Raw genomic sequence first — 16,930 nt, 5'->3', positions numbered from 1 at the left:
ATCTCGAACTCCCAATTTATCCCTTACCTCCCTGGTAACCTTAAGTTTGTTTTCTATGTCTGTGAGTCTGTTTCTGTTTTGTAAATAAGTTCATTTGTGGGGTTTTTTTTTTTATAATAAGATTCCATATATAAGTGATCATAAAATATTTTTATTCTCTTTCTGGCTTACTTCACTTAGAATGATGATCTCCAGGTCCATCCATGTTACTGTAAGTGGCATTATTTTATTCTTTTTTTATGGCTGAGTAGTATTCCATTGTATATATACCATAACAACTTCTTTTCTTTTTTTGATTGAGTTATAATCAGTTTACAATGTTGTGTCAATTTCTGGTGTACCATAACTTCTTTATTCAGTCATTTGTTGATTCACGTTTAGGTTGTTTCCATGTCTTGGCGATTGTAAGTAGTGCTACTATGAACATTGGAATGCATGTATTATAAGGTTCTTAATTTAACTGAGATATCTTGCAGCTCATACTTGAAGGATAGGTCTTAACAACATGAAACCTTTTAAATCATATCACAGCTAGGCTTCAGGGCTTCCCTTTAACTTTGCTTTTTGACTTTTTATTACAAAACATTATATTAAGTTTTTAGTAAAATGCTAAAATTTATTGTAAACAAGGTGTACAACTGCATTTTGAAAATATTCACTTTCTATGAAAGCTTGTAAGTTGGCGATATTTTCACCAATTTATCACCAAACAGGTGATAAACCTGTTTGTTGTGTTTTCTGTTCTATCTGTTGTTCAACATTTAATGTGTATCATGTGCAGGGAGGTAATGTGGGACACAATTTTTCTAGCTGGGAAAGGAGATGAATTCTGTTTTTAGTATACCAAGTTTCAGGTGTTTGTATAGCTAGGCTGGAGATACCTTACCTATAAGACTTACAGAGTTGTAAAGACTTTGAGAGGGGGTAGAGATTGAAAGTTTTCTAATAAAAATGGTAACTGAGACGTAGGATTTGATGAGTTTATGTATCTGAAAACAGTAGTCTAAGATGTAAATAGAAATGCAGTGAAATGTTCTGCTTTTTTTTCACTAGTGTTTGATGCATCAGAATTATAAAGGATGAAAACTGAGATCTTGGAGTAGAACCAAGAAGGGTTCATTGGAGACTTGAGACTGCACAATTGGGCAGAGTACAGCAGAGTAAAGTCAATTAGAGGGGCATTAAGATGAGTTCATAAGGAAATAGAAACTGTAGTTAAAAAGATTCTGTGAAGGTTAGGAAAGCTGGAAGAGTAAGAAAAGAAATGTAGGATTAAGTGATGGTTTTTCCAGTTAAAGAAGGTGGTATGTGTGTTGGCAAACCATTTATAAAGACAAGGAGGTTCATTCAGTACTGTTAAATAAAACCACTGAGAAATTGGTACTGAACTATATAATATTTTAGAAAGGTAAAATGAAACTTAAGAAGAATTGAACAACCCAGGAATTGAAGAAAGCTGATTTTCATCATATAAATTTGACATACAGAAGAATAATTTTAGTAGTTGTTTCTGGAGGAGTTAAAATTCTTTGAAGAGTAGGCACAGGATTAAAAAACAATTCTACTAAGTGTTGAGTTTTTAATGTATGCTTAGGGTGAGTTTATTTGAAAGCTTTAGAAATGCACAAAAGTAGATTGTTAAAAGCTGAATAAATTCATAGAAAATATAGTCACAGTAGTTTTGTTGAAAACAGATAGGCATAATTGGAATACTGTATTTGATATGTAGATTTTAACATGGTATGATGAGAGGGGATTTTAAGCACATTTATCATATAATTGACTTTGAAATAAGCAGGAATGATCAATTACAGGGGCATGATGCTTACATTGATATTCACAACTGCTCCAAAGTTATAATTTTAAAAATATACGTATTTATGAAAAAGAGTGATCTAATATAGTGGAATGAAATTTTGACACTAAAATGCTTGAAAACTTCTGATAGACCAAACATGGTTCTTAAACTGTAGGCATCATTGTAATCATGAATCTCAGAGATACTAAATTCATGGTATTTTTTGAATATTCCATATAAAGTAATATTAGATAGTACTTATTGAGTATTGGGTATTATATCAGGTACTGTGTACTGCTTTACATATACTAAAATTAAATGGGTACTTTTAAGATATAAAATACACAGTCAGGTAAAATAATAAACAATTCAGTAGGAAATGAAAGAGAGTTTCCTATTTAAGATGAAATGCATATCTATAGGCAAAGGTGAAACTTTCAAAATCAGTCTTAAAGAAATGGGTCACATTCGTGCTTTTGGATACTCAGAGTTGACATCATAGCAACCTTTGTTCCCCTGAATGATAACAATTAATGTATGGAGGTGGTATTTGGATAGTGCTTACAGTTCTTGGTAGGTTGAATGGTGAATATGTTGTTTGAAAGTGTGAAAAGGAAGTATAATAGTGGCTCCAAGTAGGAGTAGGATTTTAAAAATCCAATCCATTAGATATTTATATTAAAAGTTTCTTTTCTCACTTAATCTAATAGATCTTTCTCCTGCCAAAGTCATATAAGCTATTTATATTGTGCCCTAAGATACTATACCCTCGTTTTTTTATATTCTTTTATTGAGTAATAGTCATTTTACAATGTTGTGTCAAATTCTAGTGTAGAGCACAATTTTTCAGTTATACATGAACATATATATATTCATTATCACATTTTTTTTTCCTATGAGCTACCGCCAGATCTTGTATATATTTCCCTGTGCTGTACAGTATAATCTTGTTTATCTCTTCTGCATTTTAAAATCCCAGTCTGTCCCTTCCCACCCCCAGCCCCCTTGGCAACCACAAGTTTGTATTCTATGTCTGTGAGTCTGTTTCTGTTTTGTATTTGTGTTTTGTTTTGTTTTTTAGACTCCTCATATGTGCAATCTCATATGGTATTTTTCTTTCTCTTTCTGGCTTACTTCACTCAGAATGACATTCTCCAGAAACATGTTGCTGCAAATGGCATTATGTTGTCAGGTTTTGTGGCTGAATAGTATTCCATCATATAAATATACCATATCTTCTTTATTCAGTCATCTGTTGATAGACATTTAGACTGTTTCTATGTCTTGGCTATTGTAAATAGTGCTGCTATGAACATTGGGGTGCAGATGTCATTTTGAAGTAGAGTTCCTTCTGGATATATGCCCAGGAGCAGGATTCCTGGGTCATACAGTAAGTCTATTCCTAGTCTTTTGAGGAATCTCCATACTGTTTTCCACAATGGCTTTCCTTGCTTCCCTCTCCCACTCTTAATGATTTAGATGTCTTCTTTTACAATTTTGTGTTTATTCTTTCTGTAATTCACGGTAGTTATCTCCTTTCCAGTTACGAGTTTCTCATTTTTGTAGCATCCTGCTTCTTTTCTATTTAGAGTAGACCTGTGAATATTTCTTTTAGCATGGGTTTAGTGTTGCTAAACTCTTTAGTTTTTGCTTGTCTGTGAAGTTCTTTGTCTCTCCTTCTATTCTAAAGAATAGCCTTGCTGGATGGAGTATCCTAGGCTGCATCTTTTTTTCATTCAGGACTTTGAATATATCTTGCCACTCCCTTATGGCCTGTAGTGTTTGTGTAGAGAAATCAGCTGAGAGCCTTATGGGGGTCCCGTTGTAACTCACTCTGTTTTTCTCTTGCTGCCTTTAGGATCATTTCTTTATCCTTAACTCTGACCATCTTGATTATATGTCTTGATGTGAGTCTGTCTGGGTTCTTCCTGTTTGGGACCCTCTGAGCCTCCTGTACTTGGATATCTGATTCCTTTAGGTTGGGAAGTTTTCAGTCATGATTTCTTCAAATACCTTTTCGATCCCCTTTGTTCTTTCTTCCCCTTCTGGAATCCCTATTATGTGTAGATTGGCACGCTTTATTATTATCCCATAGGTCCCTTATATTGTTTACATTATTTTTTATTTGTTTTTCTCTCAGCTATTCTGATTGGGTGCTTTCTGTTGTCCTGTCTTCTAGGTCACTTATTCGTTCCTCTGCATTATCTAGCCTGCTTTGTACAGCCTTTAGGTCAGCTCTTATCTCAGCAAATGAGTTTACTAATTCTACTTGGTTCTTCTTTATAGCTTCTATTTCATTTTTGACATATTTTATATCTCTTAACACTATTTCTTTTAGTTCCTTCAGTACTTTGATCAGTCCTTTTTTGAAATCTTGATCTAGTAGGCCATCAATGTCTATTTCCTTGATTGTGCTTTCAGGGGATTTCTCATGATCTTTTAATTGGGAGTGGTTCCTCTGCTTCTTCATATTGCTCATATCTGTCTGGCACTGTGGCTTAAGGAGTATCAGTTATCTAGTTCTCCTGGAGATGGTGTGCTGTTAATGATTTTATCGAGAGGTCTTTGTGTCTTTGCCCTGTTTCTCGAACTCAACTTGCTGTTTCCAGAGGCCCTCTGTTGGCGCCCTAATCTGTGCTGCTTCCAGTTTCTGCTGGCGAGCAGATTGCACCCCCTCCCAACACTGGGTCAGGTGCTGAGCTCTTACCCAGTGGGCGGGCAGGTCACTCCCCCTTCCTGATGCCACAGTCAGATGCTGCGCTCTGGTGAGGCAGGTGGGCGGATCGTGCCCCCTCCCAGCACCGTGGTCAGGTGCTGCAGTTCCTGCGAGGAAGGCAGGTGGCTGCCCACCCTCTCCTGGCTCCGGTCGCTCCGCTGCTCTGTGTAGCTGCCCGCTCCGCCTCAGGTCGCTGCTCTGAAGGTGGGCTCAGGGAAGACCGCAGAACGGCCCCGCCCCTGCCCCGTGCCAAATCTCAGCTCCTTGTTTGTCTTGGTAGTGCAAGAAAGATCCTATCTGCCTCGGGCTGTAAACAAGTCTCAGTCCTGCCTAGGAGGTTTCGGAGCCCCTGGGTGCAGATTCAGGGCTCGGCCCCGCTCCCGCCTGGGTGCTGCACACAGGAGGATATGACACTGTGGCTGTGCCCTGCCTCTCTTCTCACGACAAGCGCCAGTAATGGCGGCACAGGTCTGAGGAGACAAAGGCTATGGTGTCCCTCTCCCCAGGGCACACCAGCAGTGTTGCTTTGCTTTTTTTGCAATTTATGGGGGACTGAGATGGTTCTGCTCAGTATCCCCTCCCAGCCACATCATGCAGCACCCTGCATTCCCCGAGGCTGCCTCAGTGCAGCTGCGCCAGTCCTCCGCCCAGCTCGGGCTGCCTGTCCTGGCCCCCAGCTGCCTGCTTGCATCTCAGGCTGGATGTCATGGGGACCCTTTGTGCCCGTTAAACTCAGTTCTGTCGGTCAAGGGGTGCTCGGGGCAGATCTGAGCCTCGGAGGCTCCCCCTCAGTCCCACTGGCCTCTCCATTGGAGAGGAGAGACCCAGAGAATGAGCGTCAGCCCTCCTTTGCCGCACTGTCCCCGTGGGACCGGTCCCGCACTGCTTTGCTTTTTCTTCTTTCTTTTTTCCTTTTCTCCTACCAGATTTTTGGCGTCTTTGTCTTTCGAAGAGGGCGATGTTCTGTCGTAGTTCAGCAGGTGCTCTGGTTGGCTGAGTAGGTCCGTAGATGTGAGTTTTGGTGTATTTGTGGGGGAGGGTGAGCTACAAGCATCCTTCTACTCCGCCATCTTGCTTCTCTCCTATACCCTCTATTTTAAATTTCTTCACCTCCATTAAATATTTTAAAAGCAAATCAATGTATCACTTGTATTTCAAAAAAAAAAGTTTCTTTTCTCAGTGTAGGGTTTACACTCATACTTTTCTTAGATTCCTAAAACTTAACACCTGACTAACATCTCTTCTCTGAGGAATAACAGTCTGAGTTATGTGTGTGTGATGAGAGCACAGTGAGAGAGAATGGTTTGGAACTGAGGTCCAAACGCTGTAGAGACTTACAGTTTTGCTGACAAAAGTAAATTATGTTGTAGGTAACTCAGTACTTTTATGATTCTTGCTAGCTGGGAAGCTCCAATCCTAGCTTCTCTAATTCAGTATTGTTTAACTTGTCCATTTTAGTCATGTTTCTCCATCCCAGGGAAATGAGTATCTATCCCTGGGCTTTTTGGAACATGGTCTGCCTATAAATGATGGTATACCACATGTGTATTTTCTAGTCTGACTTCTCACTGAAAGCCTGGAAAGACATATAAACGGGAATCCCAAAGTAATCCTCCCCCCTTGATATTTCATAACATAATTGTATATAAAATGGAAGAAGAATCACTTTGGGGAGTTACAAATTCCTTTCGACGTAGGTATGTATGTGAAATGAAAGGCTGGATCTCTGAATTCACCTGTGTGATTCTGACCTATGGCATGTGAATCTTGGATAGGCTTATTATATTTGTGGGAATTTGTATGCATCTATCATAACTGACATCTCTATGTAACAAGTCACATACTACTTCATTATAAAAAAAGTTAATCTAGTTTACCTCCTGGAAAAAAAGATGCAGGATAGTGAAGATGGGTTTTTAAATATATTGTAGAAAGATCTTGTGCTTTAGCAGAGACACAGGTTTCTGCTACTTACTAGATATGTAACTGGGCAAGTTACTATGGAAACAAGCTCAGAGGATGCTTCCACGTGTAAAGTTCCTAGTACATCCTTATGAGACATTCATTAATGAGTATTAGTGTACCCTTCCTGTTGTACAGGACAAGTGAAATGCCTTCTTGAAAGCTAATATTCAAATGTTGGAAAATATTTTATTTTATCATTATTTAAAAAAAATTTGGGGGGGGAACATAATTAGGTTTATTTACTTATTTCAATTATTATTATTATTTTCAGTAATAATAGTTAGGTACTGGGGATTGAACCCAGGAACTCGTTTGTGCAAAGCATGGTCTCTACCACTGAGCTACACCCTCCCTGCCAGAAAATATTTTAAATAGTTATGTAGGTGAGTAAATTATCAAGTAAGGTGTGAATAAATTTAAAAAAAACATGAAAAAGACTACTGTTCCCACTTTGTAGGACAGCTTTATTTTATTTTATTTTATTTTATTTTATTTTATTTTATTTTATTTTATTATTGTTATTTTTTTGAGTTTAGGAGAAAAGAGGCAATTTTATTGCTTTGTCTGGCAAAGGGGGCTCACAGCAGGCTAGTGCCTTCAAAACTGTGAACCCAGCTTTATTTTATTTTATGTGAAAAACCTCTATACTAATTATTAGTTTCATGTTAGATTTAATGTGATATTGAAATTCTTTTTATGTTGAAATTTCAGAGAGACCATATATCCTGCTGAAAAAGAAATCACCTATAATAATAAATAATCTGATTAGTTTGAATCAAAGTTACTTCTACCTGAGTTAATAATGTGCATGTATGTTTCCTACTTGAGTAGAATCATCACTATTCAGTGGATACCTTTGTTAGGTGACAAGATACAAGAAGGAAAAAAAAAAGCTGTGTAGCAAACAATCAGGTAATGCCACTTTTTACTGTAAAAAATTAAAGTTCTAAAAGCCATTTCAAACACCAAACTTTCATTATATATATTTCTGTTAATTTGTAATATAAAAAAGCCCATCTTTTTTTTTTTTAAGTTTCAGTATAAGATTAATACAAAGTGAAGGACAGACTGCACTGTTAGTGATCTGTATAATGTAATTTGTGCTTTTTTTTAGCTAAAAGGTTTTTTTCCCATGTAGTAAAGTAAATTTATTCAAAAAGGAGAGGTGTAGTACATTATAATTCCAAGGAAATTTTTATATTAAAATGCTGGGGGTTTTTTGGCTTCAATTGGAAAGGGTCTCATTTAATACCTAAACAAGGAAATTAACAATCAAGGCTGAAATCTTGTCTATATTACTGTACATTTCTAATTAAACATTATTTTAAGCTTTTATATTTTAAACCATGGTTACAGAGTTAATGTATGGAAGATATTGAAGGTATAACCTTATTTACTGGACTTTTGGTTTAATTCTCAACAACTTCAAAATAGCACTGTGATATAAAACAACAGAATTACATTTATTCAGATAAAAACAGGTTCCAAAATAACTCTCATTATATTAACGAAGAACTCACTTCTCATGAGCAAGTATTAAATTTCATATAATTGGAGAATCATTATATTATTGAAACTTGAAATTTTTTCTTTAACTATACCCCAATATTTTGAATATGTGCTTCAAGCCACTTGCAGTTAAACTATAAATTTTGAAGATAATTTGACTACAACATTAAACACAAATAAGATCTTCAAATAAACACATTTACAAATTATATTGCCATTGTACTGTTAAGCTGTTTTCTGAAGACTAAAAGCTCTGCTTGTTTGGAAAAGTCAATGATTAGGTCTTTTTAAGCAGTTGAGGTTCTGTTTTTCTTCTAAACGTTCCTTTACTAATTTTTCCAAAGAGAAAAGATGCTCATCTGCATCTTCTGGTACAAGTTTTCTAATAGAGTTTGCAAGTTCAAAAAGATATTCTATATTTCTTCCACTTGGACCAACTGCATTAAAAATTTGTTCAGCGATTTCTTCCAGAGGTGCGGGACCAAGATAATTAGGGTTATCACATGTTCCAATATATAGCAACACAGCGAATGGTTTTGTTGTGGAATCTTTGGGATAAAAATCAACTGTTGTGGTCCTGTACCCTCCTTTCTCTCTGAAATCAAGGTATGCTTTTACTTCTTCTTCCTTTCCTGTTGGCAGTTTGTAAGCAACACCCCATACACAACCCTGTAAATAAATAAAAAGAATATATTATTTCATATTTACAAGGCTAAAATAGGTGAAGATATATTATGATCTAAGAAAGTATCTTGTATATCCTTAGAAATCAGCACTGTTTTGCTTCACTTAAAGTGCACTGAAGAGGTATATATGAAACAATAAAGAAAATCAGCACTTTAAATTTTTCAATCTGAGTAAATGACTTTCTTGCACACCAGGATATTTATCTTTGTTTACATTTTAAAAATTATGGGACTTATTTTAAACTTACGAGACTGAAATGAAGAAAAAATACCAGGCCTGCATTTGGTCATTAAAAATACAGTTCTGAAGCTTTAAATCTATAAACATTTCATTGACGGTATAGGGCAGTAGTTTCCAAATTGCTTTATGGAGTGTTGTAGTCACCCTAAAGCCTAACTCAGGGCTGTCTGGATGTAAGTATTGGGGGGCTGGCTGCAAGGGCTTTGACCCCCCAACCCCCTTCAGCTAGAGTTGAACATCACTTATCTCTTTATGCATTAGGTGTTTCCCTGTTTGCAGAAAGGGTTCTGTGTTTTAAAACCTCTGTAATATAGTAGTAGTAGTCGTCGTCGTCGTCGTCATGATAATAATAATAATAATAATAATAATAATAATAATAATAATAATAATAATAATAATAATAATAATAATAATAATAATATAAATATACTATTAAGGCCATAGCAGTTTCATTTATTTGTTCATTTCTTTACTGCCAGACTTATATCCTTCGTAAATTACTTCGTCCAGAACACTAAATGGCAGCCTTTTTGTCAAAATAGCCTATGAACAGTGTCAGCAAAAGCAATGTACTTTAGCTATAAAGATTTTTGGTAGTACTAATAAAAGATGTGATATAAGCAAGGTTTATAGTTTGTAACAAATTTTCTAGTTTCTTGACAACCTTTAATTATTTAATTATTAAACTTTAGGTTGCTAAGCATCTTTTTGAATGAATTAACATTCTATAGAAACAAAGTGCCTTTTATTAACTTCAATTAGGAGTTTGTTACCATTTGAATGTAAATGAAAGCATTTCATAATTTCACGTTATTCATTTGCTGTTGCTAGCAGCTTGATTTTTATATATCAGAGTCCTTTTTGAAGTTAAATGTTTAATTTCACAATACAAAATTTTGAACCTATACCTCAATAAAATGATTGAAAATATTTAAGAAACAGAGGACTACAGGTAAGTAAAAGTCTTCTAGTGCTTCAAACCTTTAAGGAAACCTGTTGTTATTGATAAAGTTAGGCAATAAAGAAAGTGATAATTCATGACTGGAATTTTTGGTGAAATATTAGACTTCTAGCAAATGTCAGGAGATCTTTAAGGGTCCCATTTGAATCTTAGTGGTAGTCTGGCTGTCTGAGGGCTGGATCCATTTATATCAAAGGGAACCACAAAATTCTCAGTCTACAAACTCATTAAGAAAGAAAAAATAAGACTACATGCCATTGGTTTTATTTGGTTGTCTGCCTTAGGTTCTGCATTCCAGCTTTTCCCAACAGGTGAAAAGAAATACAACAAATACATCAGGAGTTCTAGACTTAAGTGTAGTTCAAGTTGTCTGTGATGACTGTTAATTAAAATTTCATTGATTATTAAAACTGAGAAACAACTTAACATTTTATGATTAAAGGCTATACAAAAAAGAGTAATTATACCATACCCGAGGATCTTCAACAAGAGTCACAACTCTTCCAGGCTGTTTTAAAAAAAAGTAAAAAAAAAAAAAATTTTTTTCTGAATTAAAGTTCATTATCTAACCGAGCTTTAGCAACTTACTGTTGACATGGAATATTTTAAGTTCGTATGCTCATACTAAGCACTTTTTGAAAAGTACTTATTTTTATGATAAATTTTAAATGAATTTAAATGAAATAGGAGAAATATGCCTTATCCAAACGAACTTGGTCTTTCTAAAAGATTCTCTTTAATTTGTATGTAATAAGTATATTATGTTCACTTAGAATGGATATATTAAAAAACACGTATCTGCCTAAGGCTCATCTAAAATGAAAAGCAAAAGCAAAAAGTAATTATAAATAGAAGTTCTGGTCAATTTTTTCCCTTTAGAAAAAAAGATTGTTACAGTTTTACTGGGTAACAAAACATGACATTTTAGCATGCTTCCCTGTAGGGAAGTGGTTCTAAAACTTAAGTGTAGATCAAAATTACTTGGAGGTAGTTCCTGATTCTATAGGTCTGGAGCTGTCTGAGAATTTACATTAAAAAAAAAATACAATTCCTACCTGGTGTCAAAGGCTGTGTATCTCCTGATATGTTATCATTAGTGAGAAAGCTGAATTGCAAGCCATAACTTTACCTTCTCATATGCCTATTGTCTGGCACACAGTGAGCCTTTATATTTCAGATATTTGTGTCATCTTTGTTGCTATTTCCTTTTAGTCTTTGTCCATTGGTATAGATAATTCATAATCATGGAACACATGGGATTTTGAATTATGTTTTTTTTTAAATTATACTTTCCTGTTAGCCTTCTCATACATTTTAAAAGTTGCATAATATTCTACCATCAATGAACTATAAACATTCCTGTGTTTTTTGGACATTTATATTTGACTAGTTTTGTATTTAATAGTGCTACAGTGAGGTTACTACAGTGTGGGTCATTGCCATATTACCTTCAGTTTCAAAGTGAATTTGGAGCGATTTATTGAATACCTATACTCTGTGTTGTAGAGAAGGTAAAACCTTGATTCTTGTTTAAGAGGTTATATTGTAATTCTGGAATATGAAGTTAACATGTGAAATAGAGAATACTTAAGGACTATGATGTATAGTATGTATTAAGTGCAATAAGAATTCTGAGTCTTGGCTGGTCAGAAAGGAAGACAAAATTCTGGCAAAAGGGCACTGTGACTCATGATTTATGAGTGAGGGTCTAGAAGCAGGATTATACCAGGACAAGTGTCTGATTTTAGCAGAGGGTCCTCCACTATATGGACGATGATTCAGAAAGATAACTTGAGAAATAGGATAGAGTCAGATTTGAAAAGCCGAAGATTGGAATTGAAATTAGAGAAAGTGGAAAATAACCCACTGAAATTTGGGAAAAATAGGAAATGAGGAGCTACTATAGCACTTGAATAGTAGGTGACTGACATGGTAAAAGATGAGCTTTTGGGAAGATCAGCGTGGTAAAGTGTATAGTATGCAAATTTTGAGTCGGAATGAGGTAGACTTTGAGTAAGAAATGTTTGTGGTCCAGGTGGCAAGTTCTGCACTCTACCCTTCCTTGCCTCCCTTTTCATCCAGCCCAGTCACCAGTTCTTGGTAGCCCCATCTTCTGAATCTGGATTCTCTTCATTCTGCAGTTGCCTCCTTAGGGATTTTGCTGCCTACCTCCAGTCTTTTCTCTACTTGGCCGTAGAATGACTTTCTGGTGCAAAAATTAGGCTACTCACTCCTGTGCTTTGAATTTTTCAGGGTTGTAATATTCTACAGGTTAAAAGAAAAGTTCCTTAGCATGAGTTAACTACAGCCCTCATTTCTTACCACTTTCCCTCTGAAGCTGTGCTGAATTATTTATAACTTTTACAAACATTCATATTTTTGGATATACCAGTACCCTGTGTGGAATTCTCTTCCTTTAGATTCCCTTGGATATCCTCCTGCCACTGTCTCCATAAATGCTTGGCTGTCTCCCCAGATGACTTTACAGCAGCTCCTTCTAAACTCTCATTGCTGCTTTCATTCTTCCTTACAGCACTTATCAGGTATTGTTTGCATAGGTGTCTCCCACTTATATGTGAGTGCTCAGTAGTAATTGTTGAAAGGAGAAGAGGTAAAGTCCTAGATGTAGGTGGTGGCAGTTGAAACAGAAAACAAAGAGTGTACATACAGGGAGTCATTAAGGGAAAATAAATGGATTCCTGTGACTGCTTATGGATGATACAGACATGGACTATTGGCTCTACTGATATATTTACTCAGAAATATTTCCTAAAACTTAAGCTCTTTGTTCCTAAAATAAATATGTTACTGAGAAACAATATAAATTTGCAAACATACTTAAATGGTTTTTTTGGGGGGGGCAGTGAAACTGAAGGAGGGGTCTTGGAAACTGAAAGGGATTGGAAAATATGAAATATGAGTAATGACGGGTGCTTTGATTGGGTAATGAGTGATGTTTCTGATCTAGATCTAGAAAAGTTAGGGATTTAGTAAATGTTCGTGACTATCTCTCGTGTTAAAATGTTTTCTCTTTTTGAAATTGAAATATATTCTCTCTGATGAGAAAAATTTTCACATTTAAATAAATCCTTAATTTGATGAGAAATTGCCAGCTTTGTTATAAATAAATGAGATTTTAATTAAACTTAGGAAGATATAAAAGTTTAATAAAGCTAAAAAGAAAGCATAATTTAGTCAAGCAAGTAGGTTTGGTATTTTTCCTATAAATGTCACGTTGCAGTATGTGGAAATGAGACTAACATTTGTTTAATAATATCACATTTCATATGTAATGATGATTAACTCACCAGGAGCATATGTTGCGGTAAAAAACACAGTCCTATATTGCATCTATGTCATTCTTTTAATTTGCTAGATATTTCTGTAGCCTTTTGTATTCTTGTTTGTCAGATAGTTAATATTTATATAAGGCTGGTGATCCATTATAAAAAATGTGAAGTAAAATAATAATGTTCTCAATTTTTTTTTTAAAACAGAATAGTAGACTTAGAAAATGTGTAGTGTCTGGGCTTTCCTTTAATTTGCTATGATGGATTCTTTAAATAAAAATAGCTGTCAAACTATTAGCCATTGCAGTTTTTTCCCCCCAACTTTTCCTATATTTTAGTACATTTAAATAAAAAGAGAGATGTTGGCTTTTATAGCTACCTTTTATAGCTGGCTTTTAAAAACTCATGAACTGTTGTAGTGAATTGGCAGTTTCTTATCACAAGTTTGTTGACAGTGTACACATCTCAGTGTGCTATGTAACAAACATAAACATTTTGGTTGAGACTAGAGTAGTAAAATATGCCATAAGCATATTTGTAAGTATTTAATTCATTAAATTTAAATTTAAGTCATTAAAATTGAAGCCTGGGCTAAAGCTTTCCTCTTCAGAATGGCAATTTTAAGTGCTCATATCTGACAACTCAAAAGGCATTTTATTTAACTTAGTTCTTTAAAGTTTTAAATACTGTTTTATAACATTCTTAGAGATACTTTGGCCATGAAGTTTCTGTTGGCCTATAAATGTGTATTTGCCCTAAATCACTGCCCTGTTTTCAAGTCATCTTGTCTACCTAAAGCCAAATTCTTAATTCATCGACTCTAGAATCACTTATAACTTATAACTTTTGTGATTTTTGTGGTTTTAATCTTGTGTCTCATTTATGAGCAGGTGCAAACTACAGCCTTACTCTCTTCCCTTTTCCATGATGCACGCCTACAGACATTTCTTTGGAATTAACCCCAATCTCTTTCTACATCTGATTTCTAGCATTTTAAATATTGTGTTTTTGGACCAAAATTAAATTCTCTTTTAAAAGGTGGTAATCAAGCTTCTATAGAGTATTTTAGAGAACATGTAAGCAATTAAAAATTTTTCTACTCTTCTAAAAGTTAGGAGGTTAACTATAAAAAGTGTTCAGTTTATCAAAATTATCAGTTACACCAAATTTAATTTTCCTTACAGATTAGTTGTTTTGCAGCCAATACAAGGCAGATTTGCATAAGCAGTGGGCTGCTACTTTCTCAACACATATATTATGAATGTCTTTGAATGAATGACTGAAAAATGGATCAAGGAACTTACATTTCATATTCATAATTTAGAGGAGAACCACTGAGGAAAAAAAAACATTTAAGTAATGCTGGATAAGATATTGGTACTATGTTACTCAGGTAACAAACCAAGACTCATTTAACTTCAGAAGTACCTGACAACCAATGTGATCAAAGTAAACTCCTTAATAACTGGAGGTAATTTTGGAAACTAGTTCTGTGACCTTAGGTGTCATACAATAAAATCTTTGGAAAGATTTAAAGAAACCCCAGAAATAACGTGCACCTTTAAACTGAAACCAATGAAAGTCTGCCAGAATGCAGAAATGCCAACAAACTTAATTGCTAAAAAGATGAATTTGCTAGTTGATTTTAGTATTTCAACTCTGTGGTGACACGAAAATTTATCTCCTGCCTTTTGGAGGAGGGGGCAGTGGTTGCTAAGAGATGGGACCCCCTCCTAGCACGTCAGCCTTGTGCGAGCTTGTGCCCACATTTCTTACCTCCTCAAGGACTAACCCCCAGCATCTCAAGCGGCTTTGGAAAGAGTGCGCTTGGCTTGGGAGAGAGTAGGGGGCAGGTGGCCGAGGAAGGTGCACAGATATAACACATCATCCCTAATGTACATGATCGGTGCCTGACGTTGGGGTGTGGGTCCCAGGAGCTGGGCCAAGAGTTGAGGAGCAGTGCTCCGGGGGCAGTAAGTAGGGGACGGCTGGTGCCTCACCTTGCCAGGAACGCCGCGATGGTCGGTGCTGCCCTGCCAGAAGCGTCTGCTGTAGCCTGAGATATATCCAACCAGCTTGTCCTGATAGGGGAAGTCCACCTTCCAGATGAGGGATCCGTAACCAAAAACCCACATCCTTCCCCTGATCTTCCTCCACGATGGCAGTGGCGGTGGTTGTAGCGTACGCAGCCGCCGTCCGGTTGGCTGTGGTCTCTGCAGGCTGGGACTACAGCTTTTTGGACGCAGGCAACCGGCTGCGCAGGCGCAAAGGCTGCACTCCGTACGTGGGGGCGCAAAGCACACTGGGGCTTGCAGTTTGAGGAATATTTTCCTACTCTGAGTCAGTAGTATTACTTTGCTTGCTTAGGGTTTTAAGCATTGACCTCGTTTATACTAAGCAGAGGATTCGTCAGAAGTCTCCATAAATTTTCCTACCTTTTCTCCGGTGTGCGTCGGCAGAAGACTACAGTACCCACAGTCCTTTTCTGGGATTTGTGGCTCTGAGGCAGGAACTGTCTGCTGTTTTCAAATGAGGAAGGGAAGGAGTAGAGAAAGGGCAGGCGTCGTGGGTGTGTGGTCTAGATCCTGAGACAAGGTATATTTGGGTGCTGCAGTTGACATGTAGAAAACATTTTGTTCTGTTTTGAAAAGTGAATTTTTGTCCATATAACAGCAGACAGGGGGAGCACAAGCTGGGAAAGTATGCTGTATTTGATTTTACTTAAAAAAATCTTTACCTTTTGAATAAAAACAAAGTTTACTGCAGAAATTTTGTACCTGTAGAAGAGCTACTATTATTTCAACAAAAATTGCTTACATATTTAAATTTTCCGTGTGAAACGACCTGATTCATCTTTAGTATGCTTAGGAGCTCACTCAGAAAAAAGTAGACAAAGGTTTTTAGCTCTTGTATAGAATTTGGAAGTCATACATGGAACCTTCTGAAATTGTATACACAATTCCGGATCTGTGTATATTTTGGGGGGAAGAAATTTAATAGCTTTCATGAGTTTCTCTAATGGATCAAGTATCCTAAAAAATGTTTTGATCTACTGGTTAGAGCTGCTGCTCCAAAATGTTGTTTAGGAAGCTCACTTGAGCCATGAAGGCTATGATTCTGTATGTGAAAACAGAAGCCTTAACAAACTGATTGTTCTTTCTTGAGCTTTTATGTTTTCATGGCCTTTAACATTATGAAAGAATGTTAGAACATCCAGGTTCAGAATGTGTAATTTGTACTCTTAAGAAATCAGCAGGAACAAGCCAAAAAGAAAAACTTAATTTAAGAATAACTAGGTCTTACATATACAATGGAATACTACTTGGCCTTAAAAAATGATTAATACCATTTGCAACAACATGGATGGACCTAGAGATTATCATACTAAGAGAAGTAAGATGGAGAGAAACAAATATCATATCATTTATATTTAGCATTTTAAAAAGTGGTACAAAGGAACTTATTTATAAAACAGAAACAGACTCACAAACATAGAAAACAAAGTTACAGTTACCAAAGGGGAGAGGGTGGGAAGGGATAAATTACGAATTTGGGATTAGCAGATACAAACTACTATATATGGAATAAAACAATAAAGTCCTACTGTATAGCATAGGGAACTATATTCAATGGCTTATAATAACCTATAATGAAAAAGAATATGAAAAAAACCCCAAACAGATTCACAGACATAGAAAACAAACCTTTAGTTACCTGGAGGGGAGGAAGAGAGAGGAGGGATAAATTAGGAGTGTGGGATTTGC

The 16,930-nt window shown here is 35.9% G+C and overlaps 2 protein-coding genes across 4 annotated transcripts in view; one reads left to right on the top strand and one right to left on the bottom strand.

The window, feature by feature from the left end:
• ASB3 (ankyrin repeat and SOCS box containing 3) overlaps positions 1-16,930 on the top strand; it is an 83,450-nt gene that overhangs the window by 6,151 nt on the left and 60,369 nt on the right. The window contains exon 2 of one of the 2 annotated variants that reach the window (XM_074341136.1): positions 181-211. The exons of the other annotated variant lie outside the window; for it this stretch is intronic. Within the exon in view, the coding sequence (XP_074197237.1) occupies positions 204-211 (8 nt within the window). The 5' untranslated portion in view covers positions 181-203. The remainder of the gene's footprint in view (positions 1-180; positions 212-16,930) is intronic. 2 annotated transcript variants of the gene reach the window in all.
• CHAC2 (ChaC glutathione specific gamma-glutamylcyclotransferase 2) lies at positions 6,923-15,431 on the bottom strand. Of its 2 annotated transcripts, XM_010951926.3 has the most exons (3): positions 15,167-15,431; positions 10,349-10,384; positions 6,923-8,657 (listed from the first exon to the last, which is right to left on the bottom strand). In XM_010951926.3, the coding sequence occupies exons 1-3, from the start codon at positions 15,299-15,301 to the stop codon at positions 8,259-8,261; spliced, it is 570 nt and encodes a 189-aa protein (XP_010950228.1). In that variant the 5' UTR covers positions 15,302-15,431; the 3' UTR covers positions 6,923-8,258. The 2 variants fall into 2 exon arrangements, with proteins under 2 accessions (XP_010950228.1, XP_045370298.1); XM_045514342.2 differs by lacking the exon at positions 10,349-10,384 and having other exon boundaries at positions 15,167-15,430.

This window comes from Camelus bactrianus, chromosome 15 (assembly GCF_048773025.1).
Source record: "Camelus bactrianus isolate YW-2024 breed Bactrian camel chromosome 15, ASM4877302v1, whole genome shotgun sequence".
Classification (NCBI taxonomy): Eukaryota; Metazoa; Chordata; class Mammalia; order Artiodactyla; family Camelidae; genus Camelus; species Camelus bactrianus.
Note: the sequence above shows the minus strand (reverse complement) of the source record. Positions and strands in the feature narration are given on the sequence as shown.

Excerpts from the sequence above, each read along its gene's own strand:
- CHAC2 (XM_010951926.3), bottom strand. The coding sequence starts at position 15,301 with ATGTGGGTTTTTGGTTACGGATCCCTCATCTGGAAGGTGGACTTCCCC. Across the intron at positions 10,385-15,166 it reads ATCGCGGCGTTCCTGGCAAG|CCTGGAAGAGTTGTGACTCT; the intron begins GTGAGGCACCAG and ends TTTTTAAAACAG. Across the intron at positions 8,658-10,348 it reads CTCTTGTTGAAGATCCTCGG|GGTTGTGTATGGGGTGTTGC; the intron begins GTATGGTATAAT and ends ATTTATTTACAG.